A 12,008-nucleotide genomic window follows, 5' to 3' on the forward strand; every position below is an offset into this window, starting at 1 on the left:
TATTTGTTTTATATCTCTGGCTGCTCACTTTGCTAATTCCATGTTAGCTCCTAATTCCCATCATGCACTTCACGCGATGTACTGCATACTCCTTTCTGCTGGCTTCACAGGGTTAATATTTTCCATTTGCAGAGGGATCCCTGTTTGGGTCTAACAACCGCCTGCACCTGACGAGGTGAGGTTACAGTATTTCTCCCCTTGCTGATTCCTTTGTTGCTCAGGGGTTGCAGGTGTCTGGCTGCTGATGTAGCCTCCAGGATGAGTCTAAAGATTGTAACTTCCCCACTTTAAGGTCTTTTTTACTCATTTTTCTTCTGCAAGATAATGTGATATTGACTCATTTTTCTGTGTTTTATTTTTAGACAAACTCCAGGCTGAGCTCAGTAAGTTCCATTCCCCCCCCCCCCCCCGTTATCACCCTGTGTGACATTATCTCCTGCTCAGCGTGCTGGTGTTCAGGGGAGTTCTCACCCCTCTGTCTGTGTTTGGTTGCAGGGTGGAGAATCGCCCAGCTCTTCGCAGGTACTGTACATACCATTGATGTTTTATCCATAGTGAGGCCCCACCTCCCCCTGGTAGCGCTCTGCTCCCTTCCCTGCATAAAGCATTTTCCTATGACAGTCAATAGGCTGGAAACAGCAATGTCACTATGAGCAGATGGAAAGGGGCAGACAAAACCCAGCTTTATTGCAGAGCAGGGAAATGTCCCCTCTGGGAAAAGGCTGATTGGTGATGAAATGTTGCCCCCTGGTGACTGAACTGCCAAGCTCTCTCTTCCCAGCAGCAGGCTCAGACCAGGCTTTAGCCCACAGCTTCCTTCTAGCGTAACAGGCCCAGACAGGAGCTGTTCAATGTCTCCCTGGATTTGGAGTGAGGAAGGCCCTGTCCCTACTGCAAGGGCAGACACATTTTTATAACCAGCTTGTGACACTCCGCTGACCCAGTTATAACAATCTGTGCCTGTGCGGCAGCTTTTCTGCCTCACAGCCGTGTGTGTGTGTTTGTACCCAGCATGTAGCGTGACCATGCGTGTGCCCTGGTGCCAGGGCCGCCCAGAGTGGGAGTGGGGGGGGGGCAAGTGGGGCAATTTGCCCCAGGCCCTGCAGTGGCCCCCACAAGAATACAGTATTCTATAGTATTGCATCTTTTTCTTATGGAAGGGGCCCTCAAAATTGCTTTGCCCCAGGCCCCCTGAATCCTCTGGGCGGCCCTGCTTGGTGCATGCTGGGAGAGTCTGGGCAGCTCCAGCAGGGATCAGAGAGCCCAGGGGCCATGCACACACATTGCCGCACCACTGGCCCAGGGGTCCATACACTCCGGGGTATCCGACCGCATAGATTTGGGGGGGAGAGGAGGACACATCCCAGTCAGTTACACAAGCACTGCTGAAGGTCCTGTTAGGGTCGCCACCTCTGAGGTGCAAAAAACCCAGGACATCTGCCTGCTCCACATACACCACCTGTCCCCTCACCCTGGACACTGTCTCCCTATCCCACCCCCTGGTACTGTGTCCCTATCCCACCCCTGGGAGAGGCCGCCTGCCCCCATGGGCTCTTGTTCCTGGGACTGTGCCAGTCACCAACCTTGCCAAGCAGGACATGGTGCCAGATCTACTCCAATCCCCACGCCCCCACCCTGGCAGTGACCCCCACATCTGGTACCTGCACAGTGCAAATGGGCCCTACTGGCCCTGAGCTCTCGATCTCACTCGCTGCTGCCAAGCTGCCCCATCCCTGCAGCTCCCAGACACTCTGCACCCAGAGCTCCCTCTGTGCAGGCACCGCCACCCTGCAGCTCCCCTGCTACAGCCACTGACACATCCGGAGCTAATAGTGTCCTGGGCAGACTCACAGATTTCCCAGGACAGCGGCCTGAACAAAGGGATGATCCTGGGAAACCTGGACAGCTGCCAACCCTATGTCCTGTCCACACAGCACAGTAATACCCAGCTGAGTCGGGTACAGGCAGCCAGACACGTGCCAGCCCAGGCTCCTGGCAGGGACACCGAGCTGCTAGGGTCACTAGCTGTGTTAATTCCCCCACGTGCCCCACACCAGGCTTAGAGCCCCTGGGCCCAGCCCCAGAGCAGCTGTAACCTAGACTCTTAGCAATGCAGGGCTGGAAGGGATCTCGAGAGGTCACCTAGTCCAGCCCCCCATGTTGGGGCAGGGCCTATCCCCACAGCCTCCCTCGGACCTGGGTCCAGAGCTTCACTGCCCTGAGAGTTAGAAAGTGTTTCCTCATCTCCAGCCTCAACATCCCTTGCTGCAGATTGCACCCATTGCTCCTTGGACAGGACCTCACCCTGCCTGCTAGGCACTGGGGGTATCACCAACTGTGAGCACCGCTGGTACTGCATTGCAGGGGGAAGGGAAACCAGCTGGCTCAGGGGGGCAGTGATGGGGGCCGCGGCCTTTCACTCCCCAGTCACCGATCTCAGCCCAGTCTGAGAGTCCAGTTCCCAGCGGACAGGAGCTCACATTGTAACTCACCTTAACGGCAGCCTCACCAGCCACCTCTGCAGGGAGGCCAAGGCCTGAATGGGCCCCAGGGACGATTCCTCCCCAGGGAGAGGCTCCAGCAGGTGTCAGGACTGAGCCATGTTGGCAGGACAGTGCGGGGCTCACACAGCTGCTGTGATGTCCTCGTACCCTCGATACACAGAGCTCCAGCAGCTGGGGTGCAAACCCCACGCATACCCCCAGCACTGAACTCACTGACACTGCCCCAAGGCCCCCTACCCGCCTGAGGTTGCGGGTGTGGGGGGGGGAGAGTGAATAAAGGGCACTGGAAGAAAGGGGCCAGGAGACCATGGCCCCATCACTTTTACTAATGGGAAGGCTATGGCCTCCCACTTTTTAGTGGCTGTAAGGGTGAGCGACGGGGGAGTGGTGAAGGGGGCCAAGAGGAGTAACCAGGGCGTCAGAGTCTTGGGGGCAAGAGGCGGTGCGGAGGCGGGGTCTTGGGGAGAAGAGGCGGTGTGAGGTTGGGGGCTTGGAGAGAAGGGCCCGCACGAGAAGGCGGGGCCACGGTTCGGGCACTGGTGGCCCCTCTACGTTTAGGGAGCTTCCATCACTCCTGGGAGAGTATCATCCCAGATCCTGATCCACGGGCACATCTGTGTGTTTGCCAGGTGCACAGAGTTCTCCGGGTGGAGACAATTTCATGCTGACTCAGGAATTGGTGCTGGGAGGCCCCACTGCCCAGGAGGCCAAGGGCTCTCACTCCCCTGCCCTGGGGGGTGAAAGGAGGGGCCCTGGGGCTGCTGTGTCCACGTCCCAGGAATGAGATGAAGGGAACGTGGACACAGACAATGCCCCTGCGTGTGCTGTGAGGGGAAGACCTGGCTCCACCCTGGGCTTCAGAGCCTGAGCTCCAGCCAGAACCTGAACATCTATGCGGCTATTTTTAAGGACAAAGAGGGAGCCCCGCCAACCTGAATCTGTCCACCCCTTTCTGAGACTCGCTGCCGTGGGCTGTGTAGATGAACCCAAAGTGTCTCTAGAGTCTGGGTGTGAAAGTTCCCAGCGTGTCTGACCCAGGGCTCGTTAATGAGAGTGAGAGGGATGGCTGGTGCAGTCCTTAGATGGAGACATCTGAGCCCCTGGGGATCTGAGATGGTCTCTGTGACCATTTTCCGTTCTGGGAGATGCCCAGGTGTAGCTGCATAGGTTCTGTGCTGCTGGCAGAGTCCAGGGGACAAATCGCTCTGGACAGAGAGTTCAGGCTGATTTGTGGGGGTGAGATCAGGGGCCCAGGGGGTATTTGTCTGCCAAGGGCAAATTAAACAGCAGCTCTGGAGTGTTTCATAGCTGATGTCCTGAGCCTGGCTTGCCTGTAACTGCGTTTCTGGGGATGTTGACAGTCTCTCGTTGCAGGTCACTGGGATTTGGGCTCCTAAGTTGCTCAGACAGGTTTGCAGTGGAGCTGGGTGAAATGTTCTGGACAAACAGTTTATTTGCTGCAAAATTATATTTTGGGTCAGCAGAATCTATTCATGACTCCGTGTCGGGTTTGCTGACTAGTTTCAATTAACAGAAAAAGGTGTCGCCGCTTCCCTTGTAGCCTTTAGCCCAGGGGCTGGGCCCTCAGCTGGGAGCCCCAGGTTCAGTCCCCCCGTGTGATGCCATGAGAGCTCGAACCGCTGGGCTCTGAGTATCTGATGACGCCCCCCTGTGTCTAAACACTGCCAGGGGCACTGGGCCAGGGTGTGGGAGTGAGAATGACTCTACAGCCCAGTGTGTCAGCCCCCACACCCCGGAGTCCAGCTCCCCTGCTCCAGTGACCCTGTAATTATTGATCCATAACCCCAGTGAGATGAGAGGGTTATGACCCCTGGCACAGCAGAGTCTCACTCCATGTCTGCCGGGGTTTCCTTGCACTGAAGTAGCTGCACTGTTCGGAGCAAACCCCTAGTGCAGACATGCTGTGTGGGTGTGAACTGAGACTGACGCCTGGTGCAGCTTATCCCAGATGGAGGGGGCAGTAAGTGGGGAAATGCCCCCTCCCCTTCCCTCTGCCCTGGCCTCATTAGCAACAGCCCATTAGTACACATTTATACCCTCCCAGAATCTTCCACTGTACTGCCCTCCCAGTGAGTCCAACCCAGACTACTGCCCCATGGGGGAGGGGCTGGGCCGAGGGAGGGTAGGGGCTGGCTATGGGGTTTTCCTGGCTGGAAGTTGGGGCCTCTGGGGCCTGCCAGCATGGTGAGTCCCAGCTGCTCCCCCTGGGGCAAGGCTGCACCCTCAGGGTATATGGGGACAGCACGGACCTGCTCTTAGCGAGAAACCAACCACACATGACCAAAAAGTAAGAGAGGCCCAGGGAAGTAGAGCAGTCAACGGGAGCAGAGGAAAACCTTCCCATAGTTGGGACCCTCTTTCCAGATGGCGCTGGGGTTGCCTCTCGCACTGAGGCTACTTCTCCGGGGGAGGGAACTCCAATTGCTAGGAAAAGGCAGGTGTTAGTAATGGGAGATTCGATCATTAGAAACATAGATAGCTGGGTTTGTGATGACCGGAAGAACCGTATGGGTGACTTGCCTGCCTGGTGCAAAGGTTGCGGATCTCTCGAGGCATCTAGACAGACTTAAGTGTAGTGCTGGGGAGGAGCCGGTGGTCGTGGTACATGTAGGTACCAATGACTTAGGGAAGGGTAGGAGAGATGTCCTGGAGGCCAAATTTAGGCTGCTAGGGAAGAGACTGAAATCCAGGACCTCTATGGTGGCATTCTCAGAAATGCTCCCAGTTCCACGCGCAGGGCCAGGTAGGCAGGCAGAGCTTCAGAGTCTCAATGTGTGGATGAGATGATGGTGTAGAGAGGAGGAGTTTACATTCATTAGGAACTGGGTAAACTTTTGGGATGCAGGGAGCCTATACAGGAGAGATGGGTTCCACCTAAACCAAAGTGGAACCAGACTGTTGGCACTAAACATTAAAAAGGTTGTAGAGCAGTTTTAAACTAGGAGATGGGGGACAGCCAATAGCTGCAGAGGAGCATGTGGATCGGACAGAGACTTCTCTTAGGGGAGAATCTGATGATAGAGAATCTCCAGGTTATAGTCAGGAGCAGAGGATGGGAGAGGATCATGTAAGGGCCGGATCAGATGATAAACAGTCACATAAGAAAGATTTTGACATATCAGAAAAGGGCAGACAAATAAACAGTAACAAGTTTTTAAAGTGCTTGTACACAAATGCTAGAAGTCTAAATAATAAGATGGATGAACTAGAGTGCCTCGTTTTAAAGGACGATATTGATATAATAGGCATCACAGAAACCTGGCGGACTGAGAGCAATCAATGGGACACAATCATTCCGGGGTACAAAATATATCGGAAGGACAGAACAGGTTGTGCAGGGGGAGGAGTGGCACTATATGTGAAAGAAAATGTAGAATCAAATGAAGTAAAAATCTTAAGTGAATCCACATGTTCCATAGAATCTCTATGGATAGTACTTTCATGCTCTAATAAGAATATAACATTAGGGATCTATTATCGACCACCTGACCAGGACAGTGACAGTGATGATGAAATGCTAAGGGAAATTAGAGAGGCTATCAAAATTAAGAACTCAATAATAGTGAGGGCTTTCAATTATCCCCATATTGACTGGGAACATTTCACTTCAGTACGAAATGCAGAGATTAAATTTCTCGATACTTTAAATGACTGCGTCATGGAGCAGCTGGTACGGGAACCCACAAGGGGAGAGGCAACTCTAGATTTAGTCCTGAGTGGAGCGCAGGAGCTGGTCCAAGAGGTAACTGTAACAGGATCGCTTGGAAATAGTTATCATAATACAATAGCATTCAACATCCCTGTGGTGGGAAGAACATCTCAACAGCCCAACACTGTGGCATTTAATTTCAAAAGGGGGAACTATGCAAAAATGAGGGGGTTAGTTAAAGAGAAGTTAAAAAGTACAGTGACTAAAGTGAAATCCCTGCAAGCTGCATGGACGCTTTTCAAAGACACCATAATAGAGGCCTGTAAACGGGCGGTACTCACCCCTGTGGCGCCTCCTGCTGGTTGGTCTCGGAATTTCCCGCAGTCCAGCCCTGGAGCGCCCTCGGCAGGCTGGTGATCCCCCTCCTTACTATCCCCACTTTGCCTCAGTAGTGGCCACTGACAGTCATGGTCTAGCCCCACGCCCTGGGGCAGACTGCAGTATCAGCCCACTCATCACAGGCAATAGGGGTTTGGACCTGCTGCTTTGTCCTACCCCTGGGCTGCCCTCTGCAACTCCCAGTACCTTTGGCCCTTTGCTAGGCCGCAGCCTGGGGCTTTCCAGGCTGGAGCTTCCCTAGCTCCTCAGCCTGTCCCCCAGCCCTGCTTCACTCAGGTATCTAGTCTCAAGCTAAGCAGCCAGGCCCATCCTTCTCTGAAGGCAGAGAGAGACTGATTGTGCTCTGGCTTCCCTGCTTCTTATAAGCCCCAGGGCTTCAGTTTGAGGCGTGGCCCCCAGCTGCAGCCACTTTCCCAGTCAGTCCAGCTCTGTCAGGCCACTTTTAACCCCTTAAAACCCCGGAGCAGGGTCCACCCTGCCACAAGGCCCAACTTCAATGTATACCCCAAATTAAGAAACACAGTAGTAACAGAACTAAAAAAGAGCCACCATGGCTTAACAACCATGTAAAAGAAGCAGTGAGAGATAAAAAAACTTCCTTTAAAAAGTGGAAGTCAAATCCTAGTGAGGCAAATAGAAAGGAGCATAAACACTACCAAATTAAGTGCAAGAATGTAATAAGAAAAGCCAAAGAGGAGTTTGAAGAACGGTTAGCCAAAAACTCCAAAGGTAATAACAAAATGTTTTTAAGTACATCAGAAGCAGGAAGCCTGCTAAACAACCAGTGGGGCCCCTTGATGATCGAGATACAAAAGGAGCGATTAAAAACGATAAAGTAATTGCGAAGAAACTAAATGGATTCTTTGCTTCAGTCTTCACGACTGAGGATGTTAGGGAGATTCCCAAACCTGAGCCAGCTTTTGTAGGTGACAAATCTGAGGATCTGTCACAGATTGAAGTGTCACTAGAGGAGGTTTCGGAATTAATTGATAAACTTAACAGTACGTCACTGGGACCAAATGGCATTCACCCAAGAATTCTGAAAGAACTCAAATGTGAAGTTGCGGAACTATTAACTAAGGTTTATAACTTGTCCTTTAAATCGGCTTCTGTACCCAATGACTGGAAGTTAGCTAACGTTAGACCAATATTTAAAAAGAGCTTTAGAGGTGATCCCGGCAATTGCAGACCAATAAGTCTAACTTCGGTACGGGGCAAATTAGTCAAAACAGTAGTTAAGAATAATATTGTCAGACACATAGAAAAACATAAACTGTTGAGCAATAGTCAACATGGTTTCTGTAAAGAGAAATGGTGTCTTACTAATTCATGAGAGTTCTTTGAAGGGGTCAACAAACGTGGACAAGGGGGATCCAGTGGACATAGTGTACTTAGATTTCCAGAAAGCTTTTGACAAGGTCCCTCAACAAAGGGTCATACGTAAATTAAGCTGTCATGGGATAAAAGGGAAGGTCCTTTCATGGATTGAGAACTGGTTAAAGGACAGGGAACAAAGGGTAGGAATAAATGGTAAATTCTCAGAATGAAGAGGGGTAACTAGTGGTGTTCCACAAGGGTCAGTTCTAGGACCAATCCTATTCAACTTATTCATAAATGATCTGGAGAAAGGGGTAAACAGTGAGGTGGCAAAGTTTGCAGATGATACTAAACTGCTCAAGGTAGGTAAGACCAAAGCAGACTGTGAAGAAATTCAAAAAGATCTCACAAAACTAAATGATTGGGCAATAAAATGGCAAATGAAATTCAATGTGGATAAATGTAATGTAATGCACATTGGAAAAAATAACCTCAACTATACATACAATATGATTGGGGCTAATTTAGCTACAACGCATCAGGAAAAAGATTTTGGAGTCATCGTGGATAGATCTCTGAAGATGTCCACTCAGTGTGCAGAGGCGGTCAAAAAAGCAAACAGATGTTAGGAATCATTAAAAAGGGGGTAGAGAATAAGACCGAGAATATATTATTGCCCTTATATAAATTGATGGTACGCCCACATCTCGAATGCTGCGTACAGATGTGGTCTCCTCATCTCAAATAAGATATACTAGCACTAGAAAAGGTTCATAAAAGGGCAACTAAAATGATTAGGGGTTTGGAGAGGGTCCCATATGAGGAGAGATTAAAGAGGCTAGGACTCTTCATCTTGGAAAAGAGGAGACTAAGGGGGGATATGATAGAGGTATATAAAATCATGAGTGATGTGGAAAAAGTGGATAAGGAAAAGTTATTTACTTATTCCCATAATGCAAGAACTAGGGGTCACCAAATGAAATTAATAGACAGCAGGTTTAAAACAAATACAAGGAAGTTCTTCACGCAGCGCACAATCAACTTGTGGAACTCCTTGCCCGAGGAGGTTGTGAAGGCTAGGTCTATAACAGCCTTTAAAAAAGAACTGGATAAATTCTTGGTGGTTAAGTCCATTAATAGCTATTAGCCAGGATGGGTAAGGAATGGTGTCCCTATTTGTCAGAGGATGGAGATGGCTGGCAGGAGAGAGATCACTTGATCATTGCCTGTTAGGTCCAGTCCCTCTGGGGCACCTGGCATTGGCCACTGTCGGTAGACAGGATACTGGGCTAGATGGACCTTTGGTCTGACCCGGTACAGCCGTTCTTATGTTCTTCTGAGATTCCCTGGGGCCTGCCTCTCCCTTAGGGTGACCAGAAAGCAAGCATGAAAACTCAGGACGGAGTGAGGGGTGGGGGGTAATAGGAGCCTATATAAGAAAAAGACACAAAAATCGGGACTGTCCCTATAAAATCGGGACATCTGGTCACCCTACTCTCCCTCACCCCTCTCTGGCTCCTGCCTCTCCTGTACCCTTCCCTCACCCCATGCCCACCTGGATCCTGCCTCTATGCTCACCCATCCCCTTCTCCCCGCAGTTTTGCTTTCCTGGGCCCTTGTCCCTCTGCCCCTACATTGCCTCCCTGACATGTGCCGCTGCCCTCCTCCCACCTCTGCCCCCCTGGAACTCCTCTTCCCTTCTCCCCCTGCCCTACTGACTCCTTCCCCTCTCCCCCAAACATCCTCTGCTTCCTGGAGCCCACCCACCACTTCACAATCCCACTATGTCCTGGCATCCACCTCTCCCCTTTCCCTCCTCTGCTGCCATGTCTCCCACCCCTTCCCTCACTCCCATCTGCTTCCCTGGTGGCTACCACTGCCCTCATTCCCCTCTATTCTTTGATGGCCACCCAACCCCTCACCCTCCTCTGCTGTCCTGGTTTCCACCCTTCTTACTCCCCTCAGCCCTCCTGACACCTGCCCCTCTCCCCACCCTCTCTGACCCCTGGCACTCGCCCCTTCCCTCCCCCCCTGTGCCCACCCCTCCTCTAGCCCCACTCTGACCCCCTGGCACCTGCTTCTCCCTGATCCCCTCTCCTAACACCTCTCTCTACCCACCTGCCCCTGCTTCTCTCCTCCCCCCTCTCTGCCCCCTGGTGCTTCTCCATCCCTGTGTCTGCCCCTCTGCTCAATCTCTTCAATCCCTCTGGGACCTGCCCTTTCCCTTACCTTCCATGTCCCTCTGGTGCCTGCCCCCTCACTCACTCCTCTTGTCCCCCAACACCTGACCCTCCCCTTGGCCCCTTCCTCCCTGGTGCCCACCCCCTCACCACCCTCTGCCCCACTGACCCTGCTCTCCTCTCGCCCCTCTGCCACCATCACCCATGCCACCTTCTCTTTATTTCTCACCCCTGCCCCTCCCCTCCCCCTCTGGCTCCGTGACACCTGCACCCCTCAGCACCCCTCCAGTCCCCTGGTGCCAGCTCCTCCTCTGCCCCAAGTCCCAGCTCTGCCCTGGCCCCATCTGCCCACCTGATGCAAGGCCCTTCCCTCGCCCCCTTTGGGACCCCTGGTCTCAGCCCTTCCCCTCACCTCAGCACTGCCCCACCCCTAACCTCCCCCTCTCCTAACCTCTGGGTCCCACCCTCCCTTCATCCTCCCTCTGTCCCCCTTATGCCCACATCTCCTTGCACACTCCTCTGCCCCCCTAGGGCCTGCCCTTCTCCCTCTCTCTGCCCCCCTTCTGCTCACCTGCTCCCTCACCCCCCATTCTGCCCCTTTGGCACCAATGCCTGTTCATTCGCTCACCCCCCAATGGTTTCACCTGCCCCACTCCTCATCATCTCACCCCCTGCCAGCTCACCCTGCCCTTGATTTCCCCTGCCCCATTGAAGCTCCCCCATTCCCTCACCTCCCTCTGCCCCCTGGTGCCTGCCCCTTCCCTTGCCCCCCACAGCCTCCTGGGGTCTGTCCCCTTCTTCTCCCATGGAGCCCCCCTCTCCCTTCACTCCTTGCAGCCCCCAGGAACCTGCCCTTCCCTTCACCCCACTCTGTCCTCTTGGTGCCTGCTCCTCTTTCCACCCCATTGCTCTTGTGCCTGCCCCTCCCCCTTCTACTCCTGTCACCTGTCCCCCTTTCCTCTCCCAGCATCAGCCTGTCCCCTCTCCTCCCCCACCCTCACTGACACCTTCTCACCTCCCCCCCACAGGCTGATGGGCCCTGATTCCCCGCAGGCAACAGCCCCCCCGCCCCTCCCTTTGACCAGCCCCTGCCCCCGACACTGACTCTGTGACTCTCTCCCCAGTGGACGTGACTCTGGATCCAGACACGGCTCATCCCAACCTCATCCTGTCTGAGGATCAAAAATGTGTGAGACACGGAGACAAACGCCAGGTTCTGCCCAAAAACTTTGAGAGATTTGATCGTTGTTCCTGTGTTCTGGGTGCTGAGAGGTTCGCGGGTGGGAGGCGTTACTGGGAGGTGGAGGTGGGAGACAAGATGAGATGGGATCTGGGGGTTTGTAGGGAAACTGTAAACGGGAAGATGGACATCATATACACACCTCACAATGGATTCTGGGTCATGATGCTGGAGGATGGGGAATACTCTGCCTGCACCTCCCCCGCGACCCCCCTCCCCGTGAGCGTCAGGCCCAGCCGGGTGGGGATTTTCCTGGACTATGAGGCGAGCAAGGTCTCATTTTATAATGTGACTGACAGGTCCCATCTCTTCACTTTCACTGACACCTTCCGCGGAAAGCTCCGCCCTTATTTCTTTCCTGGTTTCAATGCTGGGGGTACAAACGCAGCTCCGCTGATAATCTGCCCAGTCCCAGCTCAGGCTGGAGGGAATCTCGGTCCCTGACAGTGACACCCACATCACAGACTGTCCCCTCCCAGTACTGCTGCTCTTCCTGCTGGACTTTTTGTGCTGACCTGACGCTGTCAGTTTCCCTTTTCAACGGGAGGTTCCAGTTGAAAACCGGACACCTGGTAACCCCCAACCCTCACCTTCCCTGTTCCCTGCCCCAGGGGTAGCAGATGGGGGTGGATAGGGGACATTTACTCCTGTCAGAATTTTCTACCCCTGTGAAATCTCAATGTAAAATATGAAAGAAA

The 12,008-nt window shown here is 53.1% G+C and overlaps 2 protein-coding genes across 3 annotated transcripts in view; both read left to right on the forward strand.

Annotated features, from left to right (window-relative positions):
• LOC123345325 (maestro heat-like repeat-containing protein family member 1) overlaps positions 1 to 12,008 on the forward strand; it is a 315,313-nt gene that overhangs the window by 184,404 nt on the left and 118,901 nt on the right. The gene's annotated exons all lie outside the window — the stretch shown is intronic.
• Positions 1 to 12,008, forward strand: part of LOC123345317 (butyrophilin subfamily 1 member A1-like) — a 109,952-nt gene that overhangs the window by 36,244 nt on the left and 61,700 nt on the right. For both annotated transcript variants that reach the window (XM_044982099.1, XM_044982100.1), the window contains exons 6-7: positions 363 to 383; positions 496 to 522. In XM_044982099.1, the coding sequence (XP_044838034.1) occupies positions 363 to 383; positions 496 to 522 (48 nt within the window). The remainder of the gene's footprint in view (positions 1 to 362; positions 384 to 495; positions 523 to 12,008) is intronic.

This window comes from Mauremys mutica, chromosome 12, assembly GCF_020497125.1.
Source record: "Mauremys mutica isolate MM-2020 ecotype Southern chromosome 12, ASM2049712v1, whole genome shotgun sequence".
Classification (NCBI taxonomy): domain Eukaryota; kingdom Metazoa; phylum Chordata; order Testudines; family Geoemydidae; genus Mauremys; species Mauremys mutica.